This window comes from Ooceraea biroi, chromosome 8 (genome assembly GCF_003672135.1).
Source record: "Ooceraea biroi isolate clonal line C1 chromosome 8, Obir_v5.4, whole genome shotgun sequence".
NCBI lineage: Eukaryota > Metazoa > Arthropoda > Insecta > Hymenoptera > Formicidae > Ooceraea > Ooceraea biroi.
The window spans coordinates 14,099,982-14,123,256 of record NC_039513.1 but is presented as its reverse complement, the minus strand read 5'-3'; the positions used below and the strand labels follow the sequence as shown (position 1 = coordinate 14,123,256).

General features: G+C 40.5%; 2 protein-coding genes across 4 annotated transcripts; one reads left to right on the top strand and one right to left on the bottom strand.

The window, feature by feature from the left end:
- Window positions 1–436: 436 nt before the first annotated feature.
- On the top strand, window positions 437–2,883 carry LOC105275016 (RPA-interacting protein B). Its single transcript, XM_011331602.3, has 3 exons — window positions 437–672; window positions 1,235–1,451; window positions 1,563–2,883. The coding sequence occupies exons 1-3, from the start codon at window positions 574–576 to the stop codon at window positions 1,913–1,915; spliced, it is 669 nt and encodes a 222-aa protein (XP_011329904.1). The 5' UTR covers window positions 437–573; the 3' UTR covers window positions 1,916–2,883.
- On the bottom strand, window positions 2,416–23,103 carry LOC105275015 (MLX-interacting protein). 3 transcript variants are annotated; one of them, XM_011331598.3, is made up of 16 exons: window positions 22,071–22,759; window positions 17,561–17,947; window positions 9,920–10,026; window positions 8,319–8,392; window positions 7,672–7,797; window positions 7,383–7,599; window positions 7,202–7,297; window positions 6,833–7,106; window positions 6,067–6,601; window positions 5,786–5,974; window positions 5,557–5,701; window positions 5,234–5,331; window positions 4,685–5,148; window positions 4,440–4,563; window positions 4,208–4,337; window positions 2,416–4,009 (listed from the first exon to the last, which is right to left on the bottom strand). In XM_011331598.3, exons 1-16 carry the CDS (start codon window positions 22,223–22,225, stop codon window positions 3,888–3,890), a joined length of 3,243 nt encoding a protein of 1,080 aa, XP_011329900.1. In that variant the 5' UTR covers window positions 22,226–22,759; the 3' UTR covers window positions 2,416–3,887. The 3 variants fall into 3 exon arrangements, with proteins under 3 accessions (XP_011329900.1, XP_011329901.1, XP_011329903.1); XM_011331599.3 differs by lacking the exon at window positions 22,071–22,759 and adding an exon at window positions 22,798–23,103 and having other exon boundaries at window positions 3,869–4,009; XM_011331601.3 differs by lacking the exon at window positions 22,071–22,759 and having other exon boundaries at window positions 3,869–4,009; window positions 9,920–10,022; window positions 17,561–17,725.
- Between the last annotated feature and the right edge of the window lie 172 nt (window positions 23,104–23,275).

Here is a 23,275-nt window from a genome sequence, read left to right as displayed (position 1 = left end):
CTTTTGATCTCTCCGCGGAAACCACCAGCGCTATTGATAACGTTTAAACATTGTATAGGTGCTTGTGAAAGTTCGTGCAATATTGAAGCCGTCTTCCTTCCCTCTCGATCTTTCCGGAGCTTTCGCAAGCGAAAATATTCCCTCTACCATTCGTCATAATTGTCAAATCGAACAGGTAGTTTCGTACGGTACGTGTGTCCAATCCGGAGCGTCAGTCCGTCCGTTTAGCGGAAAATCTGGTACCGTTATTCAACCGTTGGGCCTGCTGAATGCAGCAATTCGCTGCGGTGAAACGTTCGAGATAAAAAATGGCAACAAATCGCGTTCGAGCACGTTGTGCGAGAAAATGTAAAATAAATTCTGCTTGAATGAAAATTTACGACTGCCTAACGGATCCGCAGGACTGCGCATGCGTGAGAAGTGCCGCTACCGCTGGTTTGCTACCGGAGAAACGGGAACAGTTCGCTGCTTCTCGCTCCTGACGAATTCTTGACGTTTCTTTCGGAGGGACGAGCGCTTCGGGAAGTGCGAGTGTTCCGTTTTCAGTTTTACGGCCGAAACATAGCAAGAGACATGGCATTCAGTCCAACGAAGGCGCAAAAATTCAAGAACAGGGAAAGCGCGTACAGGATCAAGTACGGCTCGCCGAAAATGCAGGAGATACTGCGAGAGGTTAGTTTACTCAATGTTTCCCGCTTCCCGGAGCATTAACGAGACGTGCACCCGAAAACGTTCCCTCTTTATTCTTTTTCTTGCATAATTGTTCACGCGTACGTGAATTCTCTCTCGTTTAACCCTCCCGTGAGCGTGTTAGTGGAATGTACTTCATAGACCATGCGGAGTAACTCGGTTACCTCAGGTTTTTTTCTCAGTTTTTGGTACGTTACTCATTTTATATTTATTTTGCAGATATGTTTATTAAAAGCTTACATAAATGGCATTGCTGTAAAATACATTATTTAAGAAAATATTATATAAAATTCGTTCCTGGGGGTAACTGAAATGCCCCGCATGGCCTGTGACGGAAGGGTTAATTTAGTCTATTCTAAATTTACAATTTCTAAATTCAATTTAGAAATTAATTGGAATGCTTTTGCAAGCATCTAATATATTAGCATTGATTTGTAGCAAGCATTTTTCATAATTCCTAGTCCTTTTTAATTTTAATAATTCTCAAAAGAATGTTATATGAGCTTTGTATTTTGTTGTTACACTGGAACTAATTTGTTCTTAGAACTGCCGTCAAAGAATGCGAGAGAATCGGATGGAATTGTTCAACAAACGTAGACTTGGCTTGGAAAACAATTCATGCAGCGTGCAAGAGAGGCTGATGAATATAGTACGCATGGAATTCAAGAGACTGGCAACGAAAGAGGAGACCATGGACACCGACGAGCCACTTAGCATAGAAGAGGCGATTGAGTTAGAAAATCAAATAATTTACGAGCAAGGTGAATCATTCTAATTTGTTACTTGTCAGTTTGCCGCACGCAATATAAATATGATGAATCTTGAAAATTAAATTAATTGTGCTTATAAATTCTTATTAAATGTTAATGCAGAGCAATGGATACTGCAAGAATACGAGAAGATTTCGCAGGACGAGTTGGAATATCTGATAATGTTTGCGGACAGTGACAACAGTAGAGACGTGTTCTGCCCCGTGTGCCTGAAAGCCTTATTGATCGAGGAATTGATCGAGGAAAAAACTGTGTGTGTATCCTGCAAAAATTGCAAGTACCGATTGAACAATCGCAAGCTGAAGGACGTGAAGCTTTCGATTACCAGGAGCTTCAACGCTCACGCGTTTAATTGCGCCACTTCACCAGTATTCATGGTAGCATCTGGTTACAATAGAACACACAGAATACACATGGTGTGCAACGTGTGCTCGACCTCAGCGTTGATCTGTTGATCGCTTGAGCCTCATCATTTGATTTAGCATTTTAAGTACGAGTGCGTGATTGTTGATCGATCGGTGACTAAAATGATTTTACGTATAGGAGTATTTGATACATTATTAGTGTGTCCAAAGAATAAATTGTAAATAAGTGCCATAAATAATAATTCGTGTTAAAACGGACAATTACAATTATGTAACGTCAATTGTTTAATATTTTTGATATTGTTTCTTTCGTAAGAAACTCCCGTAAGGGCGAATTAGATTTAGGTTCATCGCAAGTAAATTCTTCGTTTTCTTCATCTCATCGAGTCCATCACGTCAAGTGATGCAATGATCACACATGAAAATTGTACCGTAATTTTGTTAAAAAAAAGTAATTCTGACTAATTTTAAAATAATCGTCTAGAGAGAATGTAATCAATTAATTAGGTTCTTTGTATGAAGTAATTAATTAATTGTCGATAGAGCCGCGAATGTGATATAGGTATAGACAAAAGGAAAACGCAATGAACTTTCAGGATCCTTCTTCATGTTATATAACATTTTGGAAATAATAACATGCGAACGTTTCCGATTATATGATACATATTGTACAAAAGAACATCCCTTCAACGAGTTAACTTATATCATTTTCTTTCGCTTACACATAGTACGTACGTAAGTCGAGTGAGGGCTATCTATACACTGTATATCGTGCATATCAGAAATTAAACATCCTTCCTAAACGATCCTAAAACGAGAAATCAATCGAATCAAAACGTAAACGTAATTAATTTCAGATTTAAAAGTAAGAACTTTTGCTCCTGGAGTATCAATCGTTCCCCTTAACGTCGGACTATATACAACATTTTACATCGACGGAAATGCTACAATGTGCAGAAGCCCTGTCTTGTAGCTTTGAACTATCCCCGATAGTCAAACCCCTTGCGAATGATTTGTACATTATCACATGAATCTTCACATTAAAGATCTCATATTGCATAAACTGTGTGACTTGCGAGCAACCCCCTTTTTATCGTTGCGCGATCATCAACTACGTAGCTTCCCTTGCCTTGAGATACAATTGTGCAGTGTAACTAACTTAACAGCAGCGTAAATCGGCAATATTAAATAATTCAATTTCAAGAAAATAAACTTGTACTTTCGCATTGCATCGATAAAAGACTTTCGACAAATTATCTCTTTAATTAAATCGAAAACTAATCAAATGTGTAACTGCAATTTATAAAAATAGAAGATAGGAATATTAACGATAAAATCGAATTCTTTTTTTTATCGCAATATAAACTTCGAATCTCTCTGCATTCTCTTATTACTCTTCACGTCAATCGGAAATTCACCGCGAATTCTCTGGAACTCGATTGAAGATTTTTCGAAGCAGTGACCTTGATCACGTGCAAGTGTGTCTCTGTTACGCTTAATTAGAAAATGGTACAAACATGCAGGAAATTTCGCCTTACACCTGTACACGTTTAAATCAGTGTGAAAGTATTAACTATTAGAGTATTCTCTAATTTTTGGTACAATCTTTGAGACGTACAATCGTCGCGCGAGATATAAAAAAGTATTCGAGGTTTTTCTGTTCGGAATAAGTAATCGGCTAGCGATCGTGCCATTCGTCATTTTGCTAGATGACGTCGCACGCGCTGCGTTCTCAGCTCACTTCTGCGTACATACGGTAATATATATGTACCTACATATATATATCTTATTCACAAATGTGTCATATAAAACGCGTCGTGTACAACTCGCCGTAACAGATTTCGCAACTTTAACGCGACGTCGCAATAAAAAGAGGAATTGCACTTAAACCTTCGTGTCTTCGCCTGCGTCTCGGCTACTTCCGGATAATCGCTTCCTCTCTCTCTCTCTCTCTCGACTGACTTAAGCTATACGGTAACTATCATTCCCTCCATTCGTGCGTATCTTGAACGTTTTTACACACAAATACATCGCAACATTGAATTTCCGCACTTTCCCTCGGTCACTGGGAGGATCGTCGACGCTCCGTCCGATTGACTGCCGCGAGCGCTTCTTCGGGCAGGCGCGCCGGGTCTGACAAAATATCGGTGGCGGTACACAGGTACCTCAGAGAATTCAGAACGGCTGGAAACGATATTTCAGTTGAGACGGTCGTGTAAATCCAGTTGACTTATTTGTTCTTATTTTTATCGTTTTATAGTTTTGCAACGAGAGAAACGTCTAAAGGATATTATTCGCTTTAAAAAATGTCAATGCTCGAAATTTTCCTTAATTTCCATTAAAAATTAACGGAGGTTTCGATATCTCATCCTGTGCACGAACCTGGTCTGAGATCGACGAGCGAGCAGTGCTGCTCCACCCACAGTATCGTACTTCTGTACAAGTCCTCCATACTCGCGGTGGAGACCGAGGCGTTGAAAGACAGCATCAACGGCTCTAATAATTTACTAAACTAATTATTCCGTTAAGGAAGCCAATTATCTTTCGCAGAGTTCATTAATCATGTCGTTTGAAAGATCAAAAAAAAAGAAGAGAAGAAAAGAAGAAAGGATACAATCCAGAATTTCCAGTTTTCTCGTGTGCGCGTGCGTACGTATTCGTCGAACATCTCTCTTATTTTGCTGGTTCTATGTCTAGAAACTGGAGCACCCGTTGCAGGAAGCATAGATTGACAATTACTACAAGAGTATCACATAATGAAGCATTTAAGGCTACGATTTAATTGATACATATATTTTTGTTACGTATTTATTATTTTTAAATTTTACCATTTAGTGATATTTGCTCGCTCAAACGTACCTAATAGACGTGTTAAGGCACTCGATCTGATGTCTCAAGCTGTCCATCTCCTCCTTCAACTGATTCCTTTCGGCTCTCAGCTGCCGAATGTGATCCGCCCCTTTCTGCAGCATCGCGGCCTTGCTGAGCTTCGCGTTCGAGTTCTGGCTGAGCTGCGGTATCAGACTGTGCAGCATGTCGAAGCCGTTCTTGATGTTGTATCTGCGCTTCTGCTCCGCGTGGATGTGGCCGACCCGCCGCTGCTCCTTGTACTGTCCCCTCTCCGACTCGCCCTTGATGTAACCGCGAGTGGGCGATAACGGGCTGCCTAGGCTCATGGGACTGTGCAGGGGACTGAGACTCAGACCCTGGGGACTGTGCGCGCTCGAGCTGCTGTCCTTCGGCGAACCGGGGCTGCTCTGCGACTGATGTGTCTGGCTGTTCGCGTTCAGAAGAATCTGCTGGACCGTAGTCGGCTGCATCGTCTGCAACAGAGAATATCAGTGCGAACGAAGTTGATGAATTGGAATTATAAATGGAAATCGTAACGTCAGGTAAATTGTGACGTACTTGTTGCTGCGCTTGCGCCGGCTGCATGCTGGAAGTCTGCATCGTTTGTACGGTCACCGGAGTGGTGACGTGCTGCGTCGTCGTCACTTGCGTTATTTCTACTCGTGAAGCAAAGATAATGCGTGAGATTCGATGAGAATTAATTATTTGTTTATCAAGTATTTATTTCATTGTTCAGTTTTATTCAGTTCAGTAAGGATAATATTGTGAAGCGTTTGATTGTGGAGCTATGTCGCATAAATTAAAATTATTCGGACGTTTATATTTTGCAAGTTCGAGTTCTAACTCTAAAAAGTTGGAAATAAAAAATAAAAAATACGTACTATTCGTAAACAAACGTGCGAACAGGACATTGTTATTCAGATTCAGAGCTGGATCGCTCACCGCGGAGACTAACGGCGGTGGTTGTGTCCTGGGCACCGCTAAGGAGGAGCTGCTCCGTGATCTGCTTCTTCCTTTCATTTGATACTAAGGAAAAAATACAACGAAATTTTATTTGTAATTATTTGGAGATCAATAATTTTAATTATCTTGCAGAGATGGAACACTAACTTTAGGTACGGCAAAAATCTCTTCCTTCTCCACGCTCGACGTCGTCGGTTGTGGTAGCAACTTGGTAGGATGAAGAGCCGGTGCGGTGACACCGGTCGGTCTGCATTGCAGCAAGATCTGCGACTGCGACGGTTGTTGCTGCTGTTGCTCCATCGTGGAAACCGATACCACTTGCTGCGCGGGATGCGTCTGGCAGGAAAAGACAACGCGCGTTTTTTCAATTGCGTCTCCGACGCCTACGATTAGAAACTAGCTTACTGTAGTAGTAGTAGCGCGGCTACCTTCAAGCTACCGGCGTTAAATTTACACTGTTGAGCATTGAGGTTTTGCACGAGGTTCGGGAACTTGTAGCACTGCTGCTGCGGCTGCACGATCTTGTACGGCTTGCTGGCCATCGGCGTGGTGGTTGGCAGGGGCCTTATCGCCGGGTGTTGGGCCTGCGCGGAGAAACTGTGCTGCACCGTCACCAGATTTTGCACGGCAGCGGCGGCGATCGAGGATATCTGATCGGCATTCACCGCCGGCTGCTCGTTCAGCGTCGCGATCTGCATCGGCTGGCCCGGCACCGGCGCCAGTTGAACCGCCTGGATTCCCATCGCAGCGTAAGGTTGCGGCTGCTGCGACTGCGCCTGGAATCCAGCATTCTGTTGTTGTGCACTCGCCTGATACGCGTTTTGCTGCTGAGACTGCTGTATCACGCGGCTACTCCTCGACGACGTCGGCCGGTTACTCCTGTTATTCTTTCCTCGAGCGGACTGGCTCGTCGCGGATGCCTCAAAAGTGGTCTGGATTGCGCTGTAATCCTCGCCCATAGCACTGAACAAAAAGAAATATTATATATTAGATCTCAAGTTTGATTAATTAATATTATTAATATATTTACCATTAATAATTATATTAATATTTATAATATAGAAGCAACGATGAATTTTTAATTTTAATTAGAGCGTTGGAGAGATTCGTGTAAAACGCACACATACATGCGACACGTTACAATCTAAAAACAGATATTTGTCACTTTATAGTAAGCATTTACGTAACACTCACATGCTATTCCTGTACAAACTCGCCGCTTCAGGTTGCGGCTGAGTGTATATCTTGGCGGTGTACTGAAGATTTTGCATGCTAGCCTCCTGCTCCTCCTGTTGAGGTAGCTGTCGCGAGGGCTGCTCGTTCTTTATCGTCGTCGGGTCTTCGCCTATCTCGTTTATCTGATTAATCGGCGTCATCAGGTCCAGGTCAGAATAGTTGGCGTTTAAACTGCTACTCCGGAACATATCGTCCTCCTCGGGTACGGGAGGCAATTTCGAGTTTAGGAATTCTGGAATCAGGATAAAAGAGATGTCAAAACACACACATGAGAAACGTTGCTCGAGTATGATTTCGTACGGTATCAATGAATATATTGCCGTGTACCTTGCAACGGCTCCAATGTGTCCATGAAATCGTCCAAGTTGGGCTGCAAGGGACCCAAACTAGGCTGGATGAAATCCGCCAAGCTGGCACCTCGCGCTGTCAAATCACATTTTATGTATTACATATTTATTTTACACTCGCGATACTCAATAATCGTGCATTAAGTGTCTAAAAAAATTACCGATTTCTCTGGGATCGGGGAAGTATAGCGGTTGATTTGAACTGATGGTCGAGAAGAGGGTGTCGGTCATCAATTCCATATAGTCCTCATCTACCATCATACTCTCTCCGCCCGGAGCTCCGCTGCTACCGCCGAAATACGCATTTCCTACATTTGTCCCGAAGTCACCGATAGTTCCGCCTCCGTTGCCCCAATCTAGCATGTCCATTGATTCCATCTTCAAAGAAATTTTCGTGTTATTTCGTTTCTAAATCAGATATTGAGCAGGAACAGGAAATCTTTTACGTACCATTTCCATGCCATCCTTGGCCGTCCAGCCAAGGATCCTGTTTCGGTAGAACATACGCCATTTCTTGTATTCCGCTGTGACGGCCGCGAGCTTTCGTTTCCAGTATTTTCCCTCTAAGACTACCGCCTGATAAGAGATACGTTGTTTAATCTCTCACACACACACACACGCACACACGCACACACACACACACACTAGACGCACTTCCTCGAACGCAAAATTACTTTACGATTTTACGAGCTTGCTCGGATTTTCTAGTTCCTTTGACTACGCGATGCTGTTGTGCGTATGCAACTCACCGACGACGTTTCGAAGAATTATAAACGTTATGACTGAATTATCTAATCAAACCCCAACTGTCGCCAATTGCGATAAAGGCACTTTCCAATTGCGTAATTGGGTAAAACCAGATAATAATAAACCGCTGTAATTTAATGATCATTAATACCTAGGCGCGACGATTTGATCTGTTGCCGATATCGAAAGCAAGAATCATTATTATCGCAACACTTATGATAATAAACTTATCAAAGTGTAAGTCATCGCATTAATATGCATTTTACGCGATACAATCAAATATATCATGTACAACATGATCTGTGCCAAAGATACGTCACATCGAAATCTCATACGTATAGGAAATATACCTCGGGTTTGTTGTGAGTATCAACGTCGAGTGGCGATGCGAATTGGCACACCAGCGTGTTCTGCTTCAATATAACTGAAAAAGAAAAAGGATTATTATATATGATTTTTATCTACCGTTGCAACATCCCAAAGATTATAAGGATACTTCGCATTTATCAAATACGAATTAATCATGCGCGTAATATTTTTAAAAATTTCTTTTATATATATTTGCGTTATATTACTTTGTTGGAATTTTTTCGAGGCAACAGATACTTTAATTCACGTAAATATCGTAAAACATTACGAGAGATTTTCGAGATAATTCCGTTTATCGCACACTCTTCCCGTATAACTTCTGGGCTCCACGTTTCCGTAGATCGGTAATCATCGAGCGATAAGCTGAGCAGCAGATAATTGCCTCAATTGCCGTGGCTTAACGCCACGGTTACACTACGATTATCAACATGCTGTACAATGATAAACGACGGCTGAAAAAGACGGCACGAGACACAATTGCGATTTACAATGAATGCACATTTCCTATCTCCGCTTCACTTGACCGAGTACAGGCGCACCGATTCAAGAAATCACGGTAGCCGGATCCAGCTAAAATCCAGACGACTTCATCTTAGTTTTTTCCTTCATAATCGGATAGCAACTTGTTAATAATAATATTACTAAACGAGCAATTAACGTTTTTCGTGGAAACGCACGTGCCGCTATTTCACTCAATATCGTGATTTTCTTATCTCGGTTCTACTTCGCTCCAGTTTTTTGCCTTCGCCGACCCAATTGGTCTGATCGACCTCGACAAACGTGCGTACACATAAAACAAGCCTCCACTCGGCTCGTAATGATAAGTTGGACGTGCGCCAGGTGAGCGTGGCGAGTACTACTCGGTGCGAATGTAGCACGCGGAGATGGAGCTCTTTAAATAGATGGGTAATTACTTATCCGGTCATTCGACGAGCACCGAGACACCCGAGACAGCTGTTTGAACTCGGTAAAACAAGCACTTCGCGTATATCACGATAATCGAAATGTCAATGAACGAGAAACGGCGAAACAGATATGAAAATTAGGTATTTCGGGCAAAGCGGCAGATAAGTTCACAAATTTATAAGCCTCACCGTTTTAGAGATAAAAAAATCTTGCGATATAAACTGATAATTAACACGAATCGCAAGATTGTGTTTTTTAAATACAATTTTTGGAATACAATGTAATCCTCTTATGAATCGTGGACTTGTTTCGCTCTTGCGAAAATCGAGCGTTCTAATTGCCAACAAAAGTAAAATATTTTGGAATATTTTGAATGGAAAACTAGTTGAATGGAATGGAAAACAATTCTATTTTTAATGACTCGTTCGAAAATAAGGTCGACGGTAGATTACGATTGAGGAGCGGACATGATAAATCTAGAGAAGATAACAAAGCGAGGCAACAGATTATCAGTCGTTTTTCAGTCAACCCACGCAGACCTTTTTTCCGATAAGACTAAAATAAATCTTTCCGATAGATCGCATTTAAATTCAAAGATGTTCTAGTTTCGCCGTTCGCTCTTAAAATATATCGATATTGTCCATTTGAAGCGCGAGCGTCTTTCTCTCCTTCTTACATTGCATATGCCAGCATCTCCAGATGACGTTGTTCAGTCTAATCTTGTCCTTCCATCTCAATCTGATTCCTTTGAAGCGATTCCATTTGGGCGAGGTCAGCTTCTGTCTGGAACAAATTCGAATGCCCATATGTCATACCCACTGTGGAAACGGAGTTTCAAAATCTTGTTTAATTAATTCGAAGCAACATTCAAGATAATTATTAAAGAGAAAATAAAGATACGATTAAGGTACGCCTCTATTTCGGTTTTTAATTTTAGATATTTTTCTTTCGTCAGGCCAAGTATGATCCGTTGTATTCAATTGATGGAAAGATGTTTTTCCATCCGCTTGCTTACTCCGCGTGACGGACAGAGAAAAAGGCGCAAGTCAGTGAACCAACGGCGAACGCGGATTGTATCAGCGGCGCCTCTGCTTCGCATATAACTCACTCAATAAAATGTGTTAATTTATATTCTCGTCTTCAAAACATTTCAATCAGGCGAAATGCATCGGTGCTCTATTTAAAGAAGCGGCTACAGTAATTTTGACTCGTCATTAATCATCAGGATGTGTGATTTCGACAAGCTTATCGACGCGCTCTCTATCGCGGCGAAGTAATTGTGAGTTTTCCAAGGCGCAGTTCGAGCGGTCAAGTGAATTTCCACATGGGAGTTCAATAAACCGCACGTGCTTTGTGCTCGTGATGTTCGTTTAACGGAAATAAAAAAAAAAACATTTTGGAAACCTCACATTGTGTATAAAATTAACTAAATCTCATTCGAATACACTTCTGCCGTTATATAATCGTATTATTATTATGCTTGTAATACTAATCATAGTATATATCTATTTTCTTCATAAAAATCTGTTTTTAAGTTCGCTCGTACATGTATCTGCAATTTTTAATATTCAAATAGATAAAAAAATATATAACGCAATATTAACAATATATATTATGATAAGAGAAAATATACTTTAACATCTTTTTAAGCTTATCGATTGATATCTGACGCTAAATCTCTGGGCGCACTAACAATTCAGCCATTAAAATTGCAGAGAGAAATGTTTTTTCTCAATTTCTGAAACGTACAGCCATAATCCTGCGGTGGATTTCTCGTTATCGTCTCATTGGTCGATGTATCACTGACGAAGAGTCAACAGTGAAAAATATTTGTAGACGGAAGATTTCCACTTGCTCATATCGCGGTGGGGTTCTTCTCCTTGGCATTAGACCCTGCTCGGCCAAGTTCTTTCCAAGTTATTGCCATTTTCATTTTTCTAATTGCGCGATTAGATAAGTCACAGCTGACGCGTAGTGGACAAAAAAAGAATCAGCAATGAATCCATCGTAAACATTTCTACCCAAAAGTTCTGCAAAGCAACGCGGCCACTCAAATCGAGAATTAATGACCAGAGATGATTTTATAAGAAAATAATAAAGTGGAGATTTTTGTTAGATTAATTAGTCGCAATGATTATATGATAATTTTGAGTTGCAGTATGTAAAATCGTGAGTGAAACAAGTTTGAAAAAATGTAGCGTTTCTCTCTCTCTTCTGTTTTTTCTTCATTTCTTTCTTTTTCATATTTGTATTCATTTTATAAGAGCGGATTCTTTATTATGTGAAATTCAAGGATCTTGGAGAAAATTACATGCATTTAGTTTAAAAGTAAAAGACATAATCAGGTCGTCATGCTCTCGCACAAGTAATTATGTTGTCTGGGTGAAGTAATTAAGTAAGGGTTGAGTTTTTCATTACTGTGGCAAGTAATAACGTCGTTCTCAAGTTAAACGCAGTTTCGATAGGCTGTGTGAGATAAGTACACGCAGCATACAATGTAAAAAATGTATAAAGTTTTAACTGCTTTGCTCGCTTTTATCGCTAATTATTCCTGCGGTGCTGCGTTGTCACTGATAACGAAGATTGAAAGAAAATGATACTTTATTAGCATATTGTTATATTGATGTAAAAAATACGTAAACTGTAAAAAAAGATAAAATACACATTTTGCATGTATAAAACAACTCAAAAATACTATCAAAGTCAATTATTAAAGATAATCATAATTTAACATTTTTTTTAAAGTTATTGGAATATAACTAACATCGTTTCATCAATTATAAATTTTTTCAATAATAACTAAATATTATCTAACTATAATATATTATCTAAATATTATTAACTATATATTAATTTATAAATATTTTCAATAATAACAACTAAAGCTAATAACTTAGACGTTAGATTCTTAATGTCTCCCAAGAGTTCTCAGAATAGTGTTTTTTTCTTCTCTACACGAAAAATAATCAAGTTTCGTTAAATAGTGTAATTAGCGCACAGTCTTCCTTTATGACGGCTTAACAAATTTTGTTTGTCCGGAAACATGTCAAATCATCAAGTGACGAGCCCTCGTCATTTTCGCTACTTTAACGAAACAATGCCCAAGGAATCCATTATCAGATAACGAGTTATTTGTTCGTTGCGAGATAGACGGCTCGGTCGGCATCGACCGTCGTCGCGATTATTATCGTACCGTCGAGAAACTCAATGGTGTAACAAGACAGAGTCGTGGCGACGCGTTTGTAGAATAAATTTTCGAAAAAAGAAACGCTGATAATACAAGAGATTGCATGCACGGCGAACAAAAGGAGTTGGTACCGCTTGCGCTGATAAACGCCGTAAAATCCCTCGATACCGCTTGTATTTCAAGCGCTTTTGCGGCTTTAATTATCTGAGTTACAACATAAGAGAAGAGCAAAGATCGCGCCGTGTGTAAACTGATTTCGTCGGGCATGTGTTTTCACTGCCGTCTGGCTCAAATCTCTCGCAGGATGTCAGCATGCCAGAAATACTACAAATTCCAAAAACAATCAGTCTCACATGCGAACATCTAATTTTAATTATCAAATTGTGTTAAATTCCTTAAAACAATAATTTTAAACAATTCAACAATTTAGTATATCAATAGTTAATTCAACAAAAATTCAATTTCGCTTCTTCGTAGAAATTACAAAGGACCTGCAGTATCTAGCCTTCTTTTCTCAAAGACATCAGTTCGGAAGTACAAAAATCAGGTAATGGAAGGGTAATCGAAACAACGCGAATAGATAATCGTGTAAGGGCCGGTGCTTCCTGAAATAGAAGCCGAATGAGAAATAGCTTCCGTGCAGTGGTATCGGCCACTACGGTAAACATATGACGAGGTCGAATAGCCGCGGAACGGAAATAGCTGGCCAACGATCGGCGGACGAGCCTCCGCCGGAGCGCTCTCTCAACTCGCGGATTCTCTCGCGCCTTGCTCGTCCGGCTCCGCTCGCGCGTCGTACGGAAGCGCGTTACGTTGCTGACGCGTACGTATGGATACGCACTATGGGCACGTACATACTCGACGATGACGCAGTGGCCTTGGTCGATAAAAGACACGTTGTGCATGCGCGCGAGCCAGGAGAGGAGAGATGTCTACGGTAATTTAGCGCGATCCACTTTTTCGCGATCTAACACGGCGCACGAAAGCGATGCACCGGCGCGGCACGATCAAGGGTGGATCACGATCAAAACAGATCCATATAAATACCCGACAGATTAGGCATGCAAGATACACGAGAAGGAATTTCATGTTACGAGCCCGGAGTTCGCACGATGTTGGCCGAGAAGAATGGCTCTAATTGCTCATTCACGTTATCGAGAAAATCATTCGCTGGAAAACGCTTGCTAATCGCAGATAATTTTTAGCTCAGTTTAACAATCGACACTTTTGCAAACAATAGTCATCAGTTTTTGAGACGCACTCTACTAATTATAGTCGTGGACGTTCGAGATGCGCTGATGTAAGGCGTAAAGCGATAACGTGCAAAGAAAGCAAATATGATATGCGAACAGTGAGCTTACGTAAGGAAAAGCCGGCGATTCGTTCATTATGATACGATATGGAAATCACGCGAGTGATATAAAGTTAATTTTTTTTGTAATTAGAGAAGGGAAATCTAGAGGACATTATAAATTTGAATAAATCGTAACGCAGAGAGCGAGACTATCCGCTGCTCGATACAACTTGTTATTCGAGTAATCAGTTTATCTTGCCGATCCAGCGAATATAAGGATTCAGCTAAGTTTTTGCTGTGAACTTAATAAAAATTGATTACTAATTAATTTTAGGTTTTTTATTATACGATTATGGCAAATTTAATTGTCCGTGTGTGGCAACTCACAGGAATGAATAAACATGAGTAAACACACATTGAATCTGCAAGATAAGCAAAATAAAGTGATCCATCGCGCTTACTTCGCTAAGACGGATTTTCCGATTTTATTAGACGCCTGCAGGTGACGTAAGCGTGAACTTGATTGCGATTGCTACATCAAACAGGAATATTCCTTGCTTTTCATGCACGAAATGAGTCGGTTTACCCGTAAACAAATATCTAAGGTAATTATAAGATGTATATGCGCAATACAACAAGTATTTGTTAGACAATAACAATTAAACTTTCAGCTAAACTGGTGTAAAAATTATTTATTCATACCAGTTTTATTTTCAGACTGCAGGTTGTTTTAATACATACATGACGCACGTGAAACAAAACTTGATCATTGCAAAGTGTTTTTGAGTGACAACTTCTACGAGAGAAACACGCTTACGTACCGAATTAATTTTGCGTGGCAGGACGTTTGCGAGAGGACATTATTCGAAAATCGCTGGATAACACTATAAGCCGATGTCATTGTACCGTATATCGCGCGAGTGGAAAAATTATCAGCGCAAAATTATCACAACAGCTGCGACGAGTCACTCTCCTAACTACGCTTAACTTTCACCGCGAATTCTGCGTGCGATATAATCAAAATAGTCTGCATTCCGGGAAGAAGTCCAGCAGATACGTTTCAACCAGCGACTATTACTGTGCAAACTACTCCTTAATCGTTTCATTTATCCTTTTTTCCGCAATATCTGACACTCATACCAACGCGAGTAAATCAACATCTCGTTATTCAAATTTTTATGCGCATACAGACAGTCGTGAATATCACGCTAGCAAACTATTCACCCATAACGTGAAGGAAACTATAATGCTTTTGATTCTTTTTTGCCATCTCGCTTGAAATTGCTGTTCACTTTTCAAAGCTACTCGAAGAAGAAACAAAGGAACATTCTTATTCGTAGTGAACAATAATTGATTGAACTTTGCTTTAAAAATGCAATTAATTCACATAATTTTGTAAAATATATAATGTGAAAAATGCGGAGCTGATTCCGCATGAAACGAAAGAAAATAAATTCTCTATTTGCTTAGATATTCTTGTGTTATTTTGTTGAGCATTAAATGGATTCTTCTTAGAGAATCAACGGGAAGCATCAGTTCTCGCGTCTCTTCTTCCTATTTGCAACATATACATTCCGACGGTCACTCATTAAATTAAAATTCCACTAATAAATATATAATAATCAGTAGACGATTTAGAAGAGGTGTTATAAATCGAGCAAGTGCGAACGTCACATTTCTTGTCGTGTGCACGTCGTTACAGTAAAAAATAGCAGGAAGAGAATAGATAATATCTTTATTGCAAAGCGCTTGTTGACATCATTTACGATATTGTTACTGCGGCCATGTACATTGCGTCACGCCATTTTTTTATTCGCCCTGGATTGCGTTTGCACTACATCGTTTATCGATAGAGGAAAAAGAAAGAAAGAAAGAGAATAGTTCCTCGAAGACCTTATCGCCGATAGCGAGCTTCGACGAGATCGATCGGTGCGACGTGTCTTCCACGGGTATCGTCAAAGATATAATTAATTTGGCCCCTTGTTTGTCAAGACATCGTAAAGACGGAAACTCATAGATTCTTGTACTACGTAAATACCGGCGTTGACCTTATCGCAGGATTGATTGAAGTTACATTGTTTTGATATTGATTTATCGATCAAATCGTATTATTGATATTAAGTTCAGATTATGGATATCTGCTCTTTCATGGTCCTGTTTTGGGACCTGTACAACACGTGCAATTGCGTTAGACACGACATGAAATATTAATACAATACAATAAAATGCAAATGGGATATTAAACAGTGTGATAAAATACGATGACACTACGTCGTATTTTCACACTTTATGGCTGTCTTTTTATGTTCCTTAAATCGAACGTTAAATTGCTTTTCCAGTTACTGTTAGATAATAGGTTCATAAATCCCACATTACGGAAATGATAGTTTGCTCATCATTTCAATTCGAGTAAATTAATCGACGCGATCAAAGTTTTCGCGGATTATCCGTAATGAGAGATAATTTAAGACTGCGATTACTGTAAAACCGCGTATGTGTGTGGCGACTTTAATTGCAGGCGCGCAACAGTGAATCACAACAGTAGTCGACGTCACCGTAGACGCAAGGCGTTGAGATATGCATCTGCCTGGATTGACTTATGCATTGTGTATATTTTTCAGTGTTGTTGCAAAATTTCTCTTTTTACAATGTCGATTATTTCCTTCACGAAGAATTTTTTATGATAATATTCTCTGCAACGTCTCATAATCTGTAATATCCCATTTACAATTCTTTTCTGCAATCTTCGCAGATTTTTGTGGATTCTGAATTATCAGTGTTTTAATTTTTTAATTGCCATTTTAACACGAAGATTCTTGAAGATTCATTACTGATTTTATCTAACAACACTTTATTCGCCTATTAAGCACCGCAATGCGATATTAATTTTATATTAAAAAATCTTCAGGCTATCCAAGACATCGCTATACTTCTTTATTGAAATGGACCTTGTAACAAGCCTACAAATTCAGACAAAGCTGTAGTAGGAAGTCGAGCCAAAGAATAGCAATCCATTTCCATAGAGCTGTTTCATAAGCATGAATTAACGTCAACTGAGTTTTAATTGATTCTCTATTCCCTCTTAATGTATGGGATAAGACAACAGGATCACAGTTAAACTTTAACCGAACTGTTTACAGGAACGGAAACGTGCATGACGTTCGCAGCGTGACGTCGTCACGCAGGGAAAACGGAAATTGTCTGCAGAAGCCGCGTTTGCCGTTGAGTGCGCGCGACTTTAGCGAGGCCGCGCTTAATTGCGGTGTTGACGTTTGGTTCTACGGCCTCTCTTTCATTAATTCAATTGTCTTTTATCAGCGGGAATGCTGCTAGCCAGTTCAGGCCGGCAGCATTTGTCCGGTTGCCGAGAGCGAGTGAAACGCACTGTGACGCGTCTTTCCACGTGGGCACAGAAGAAGCACGCTTCCTACCTTCGAGAATTTTCAGATGACGCACGAGTCTCTGCTGCGTAAGATCCAAGATCCATTTTAGACGCATTCAAATTCCAATTGCCAAAAACAATTAATTTAATGTACAATGTACGCATCAAATAAATGAACAAACTTATGCATTCTTTTCTCTAATTTTTCTCATTATAATAAGATACGGTCGAATCCAGAATCAAATTTTTCTGTAACCTTGTAGAGAACGCTTATCATTACAAAAGAGAAAATTTAATAAAACCGTTGTAATAAATCTAAAAAATGAGAATTTATAATAAGAGAACTTCTTCTGAAGCTGGATCATCTAAAATGTCATCTTACGTATTCGCGTAATTATCGGCCGGCAACACGCGGAAAGCCATGCGGGATCGCCGAAGGAAAGGAGGAACTCACCTGTAAGCGAGGGACATGCATTGGAAGAGTTTGTTCAAGGACGTCTCGATGTTCAGCTGCTGGGAGGAGCTCTTGTTGCTTAACGAGCCGCTAATTGTGAATCTGTCGTAGGGGAAACCCGGCATCGCGGCGATCGAGAACCTAGTAGTCTGCGTCTCCTCCTGGTCCGGTACAGGCACAGCGAGTTCATCTTCGTCGTCCTGCGCCTCGGCTTCAAAGTCCGATACCATAAAGTGGCCCGAATGTATCGCCTCGCGCGAGTCTCTGCCACCGTGATTCTCTCGTTTTCCATCGCTGATAGTACGGTGGAAACCACTCGTTGATGGGCCTGCCATCGCTGACGGTTTTCGATACATCAGCTCCGCTTGCATCCTGACGTTCGATCCTCTGCAAGAACAATTGGTCCCATCAATACATGTGAATTGATTGATTTAATTGATATATGAATAAATTAAATTATATATTGATCAATTATATTTTCCCATAAATAGTTTTCTTCAATATCATATGATATTGATAAATATTATTATATCACATGTTTAAAATAATGGAAACATAATTTCTGTCCATTTCTACGAAGTTTTGAAGATTATCAAGTTCTAATCAAACAGTTCGGCTACATCTGATCTGTGTTACGTAGCTTAAACTGGGATCGTTGAAATGGAATGCAGCAGGATTAGACGACCCCGTTTCACGCACAGTAAAGTCTGCGTGATAGAAGAAAGGCTCGACAGACACAACAAGTTCCAGTTATCGAGCGTTCGATAAGTTTAGCATGATGCACTTCTTTTATCTAAATATATCAAAGTATCGCAAGAAAAAAATATGCGTGTGTGTGTCACAGAAATAATTAAAATATATAATTTTGAAATTTTATAGTCTCTCTTAACAGAAGGAATAATAATTATGAAAGATATCATTACGTATCCATGTTATCTGCATCACGTCTCGTTATGTTCACGTCACACTATAGATTTTACGGTCGTAATATCAATTTCCATGGACAGGCGTAAGCTCGACGAAATTTTCAATGGTCAATGACTTCTCGATTGGTGCAAAGTGCTAAAATTAAATGCAGCAGAGAATTCACCGCAACGACGTGTTCCACGTATTGACGAACGTAATCGAATGTTGATTTGCTCAATTGTGCATGAGGCTTTGTGCATGATTAGATATCTACATATTCCTTATTGTGTGCAAAAATTTTTCTACTTTTAGAACAGTTGTACACTTAATGAAAAATCGGTTGAAAAACACTCGCTGAAACGAAATTCTTTTTCTCGAAGTGATCTCTTTACATATAAAAGAGAAGAGTTGCCTTCTTGTTGTAACTTGCTTTAAGCAAGCAGATTTTTATCCTACTTTGCTGACAAATGTGTAATGTAATCATCCAATGTATTCATACGGGAATCTGAGATTAGGCAACACATTCACGTGATGTCTGAATGAATTAACCCCGGCATATGCCCCATACATATGGCCTAACGGACTGTACAGAATTTCATATTTATTTTCATATTTAGTATAATTTAATTTCATATTTAGTATAATGCGTGAAAACATGTCTCCTACATTTTCACCTGGAAACATCTTGTAAAATCTCATCTTCTGAGATTATACAAAAAATTTAAATCACTGATTGTAAAGTATAAAAAAGCACAATCAATAACTTAAAATTAATTAAAATCAAAATATTGATATCACAGTTACAACAATTACGATTACTAATTCAATTATTACTAATCGTTACTAACATTTTGTATGGTATTCATTAGTGTTCCTATAGTTTCGGATATGGCTTCCGGAATTTAGTTTTATTGCAAACTTTGTAGCCTCATTTAATTAATCACTATTAAACTACTGACATTTGCTCAGCCTGCACATGTAGAGCGATATAACGTTATCACTTGATTAGAGAAGTTCAACATTTGTTGCAACTCATCTTCGCCTGAAGTTTCCTCGAGAAATACAGCACGATTCAACTATCTCATGAGCTTAAACCAGGTGCCAGGTGATCTAAGGTCGCGTGCCTCTTCTTTCGGTTTTAGCAATCTTACGCAAGTACTTGCAACAGTCGCTAGCGCGCGTCTCTTTCCAACGAACAAATTCAGCATTGCGTTATTTTACATCGGGGAAATACGAAGGTTCGCCTTGCGGTATTGCGACCAACGTACATAAGTTAATACATCGAAATAATTTATGTGCGCAACTCGTACGTTTCTCTGTATTAGAATCCTGTTTCATTTTAGAAATGTATTACCTTTCCTGACCGCAAATTATTCATTTTTACGTCAGAAATTATGCTCGTTTGAGCAATGATGTTTCTGACGAACAATAATCGTGCGAAGTTTTCCTAAAACAAATTTAACATCCTCAATTCATTAAAATTATATGTGAAACAAAGATTGCGAACGGTTTACTGAAAAAAATGTTATTGAATTTTTGTTACAATTGACACCGGTCTCCCCTACTCAAAATTGTACTTCAGAGAAAATATTCGCTTAATCACAAATTCCACGAGTAATTTGGAGATAATATATTTTTCTTGTCAGCAATATCGGTAGAAATAATTATTTATTATTATATTCCATTTTAACATTGGATATCTTTATAATCGAGCGTCGAGTTAAAATTATTAAAAATAAAGAAATTATAGTGAATAAAACATGTGATGAGGTTGAAAAATATAATTTATACGTGTATGACTTTTGAACATTTTGAACATTCTTGAATATTACTTAATTATTTAATTCACTTTTACATTTTAATAACATTAATTATCTGAGTTTTCATACAAAATATCGCTCAAGTAGTAAATATGATAAGTTTTCCCAACGAAAACTAGCCAGTTTTTCAACCCTACTCCGTAATCCGGTGGCCGCAGTTCTTGCTATCTACGAAGTGTTAATGCCCTTTGACCCTCTCGAACTAGCTGTGTCGCATTGGCGAAGCCAAACGCCTTATCCACTCACTTATGAACGTTCGTTGTGCGCGTGCCACTTAGATTTCGGATTTCTTAGATAACAGTAAGCATTTTACGAGCCAGTGTCGTCTGATGCAAACCTCTTCTCTCGTGTATAAGAATATTCGATCGAAAAAGTAATCATACGAGATAATTAATGATCGCGAAGCAGTACAAAATGAGAGATGACTAAATTATGATGAAATCGATGATAAACAAAGTTGATATTTACGAATCGCATAATTAGAATTTGAACTTTGAACGTAAGTTAACAAATGTAATGCCCATGGGGAATGATTTTTCGTTCCGATCGTTTCCTTGCATGAACCACCGGGAAAACCGACGCTGCTATTTTTGCCTGAGGTCGGACAGTGGAAAATCTGGCCGTTATTTCAGTAGCTTTACATGTAATTCTAGTTTATCGTGAAAAATCATGAGAAATCACCGCAACTTGATTTCCTCGAGGATCACGTGCGCACATTGTCTACACTCTCAGCAGCGTTAAATGATCAGTGACTTGACAATGAAATCTGATCAATCGATTGGTACACTGATCATTCACGTGCTTGCGATTTATGAGTATATTACGATAAACAAATTAATGAAAAAGTTGGTATAAATTGGAATTATACAGTAAATAATCATAATTAGCTAGTTTGCGTGTCAACAATAATTCGGTTTTACGACTTTGCATCAATATTATAGCAGTTAATTATTTATTAATCATGATTTTTTCTATCAATATTTTAAACAAACTTGGAAAATTGGTCTTTGCATAACTATTATTTTTCTAATATAAAATAACGACACTTCTATTACAAAAATAATAATAATTTAGTTCCCTTGATAAAATATCCTTATCAAATATCTTTTTACAGATGTCTGTGGCAGAACGATAAAAAAATAACTTATACTGTGTTATGCAATTCCACGCGCATAACACACTTAATTAATTAGAACAAACACAACGCTTGTAACAGGGAAGAGACCACCTTGTGTCAAGTCTTAAGTTAACATAAACCTCCACTATTGCTTTCACTATTTCTTTCCAGCTGACTCCTCTTACTTAACTTTCTCACCTCCAGCACCATCAATAACGATAAGCTTTTCCTTCCTTTCGTGTCATTTAAGTGCAAAAAATACGTGTCATTCAGCGTTAATAGTTTAACCAGTTTCCGCAGTAAGACTTTCCTACCATCTACGCTTTGTAAGTGAAAAATGAACATGTGTCGCGGGAAAACGAGTCACGCGATAGCTCGAAGCGGTGGAAGTTTCTTACGTTCTCGTTTGCCGATTCGCTCGGCACGCTACACACGTCTTTAAGCAATATTCACGCACTGAACTCTTGACAACAAGGTGTCGCCTACGATTGCGAGCAAGTACAACGCGGGAGTGCTATGTTTTTCAGGGGGACTTACGCCATGTACGTAGGCACGAAACTGACAACGTGTCGAGCACGCGTCGAAAACAAGTGAGGCACGCGTGTTTGTATACAGTTCCATCGGAAAGCGGGAAACTTGGCACTACTGGCTTAGGCGTGTCCTGTACCTGTCAAAACACGCTCCTAACGCGGATGCGGAGCTCTCCGTGCAACGAGAGAGCACGCTCGCTGGTAGCCGCTCCCGCGGCTTGAAACTCCGACGAACGTTCGTAACGAGCGCGAGAAGGAAGGAAACAAAGAACACGGAACGAACGACGAACATGAGCCATGGACCATGTGGTCAACAGAGAGCCGTACACGCGAGTTCCCTCTTGCTCGCACTCTCTCGTGTTATCGTTCCCCCTTCCCCCTGCGAGCCGTTGGTGTTTACTCTCATTCTGTCTCTCTCTTCGTTCAAGGAGCGGACGGTTCAGCAGCTCGTTAGGAATCGGCCCAGACGCGTATGCGTCGCGGCTCCTTATCGCGTCGCGCCGCATCACGATTTTTATCGCGCGGCTGCCTCCTCATGGAAATCGCCCGCATGCTCCGTCTCTCTCTCTCTCTCTCTCTCTCCCTTTCTCCCGTTCCTTCTTTCTCCTCTCGCGCCGAAGAAAAAACGCAGCTGAAACGCTGTTACCCTCCGTTTTGCGTGTGCGACCGTCCGCTCGCCCGTACGAACGAGCGGGACAATAGACTCCTTCACCAGCGCACCAGATGTTGCACAACGCGCGAGCGATCCGCGTGCAGACGACTGCGCACGCACGCACGCACGCATAATGCGCGCAATTCGGGAAGATACGAAATCAGATCCGCGACACGGAACTCTCATCGACTGGAACTCGACCGAGCACTCACCTGTCGGACCTAACTCGCGATCCCCGTCACCGTCCCCGACGTCGGCGAAGTATCGACTTCCAACGATTGCTGCGTTCGTCGATCGCTGCACTCACCACCGATCGATCCCCCTCTCTGCCCGCGCGGCGGCGGCGACGATCACACTCCGTCGGGCTCGTTCGATTCCTCGTTCGCGCTCGCCTCGTCAGGCTGGGCCGCGAGGCGCCGCGCCCGAACGCGGCCCGTACGCGTTACTGCACGGCGCACTCCCGCACATAATGGCACAGCGACGCCATTTACTCGCGAATCGACATTAACCACGACGAACGACGACTAGCGACTGGCGCGCGGCGAGCGGCGCGCCACTGTACGCCGACGGCCAGCGCGGTCAATGGCTGCCGTCGACCAATCACGGCGCGAGTCACCGTTCCCCCGCGCGAGTCTAGTCCGTCCGTCTCACCGGCGCGCAGCCTTTGAAGAAACGCTTCGGCGCGGTTTC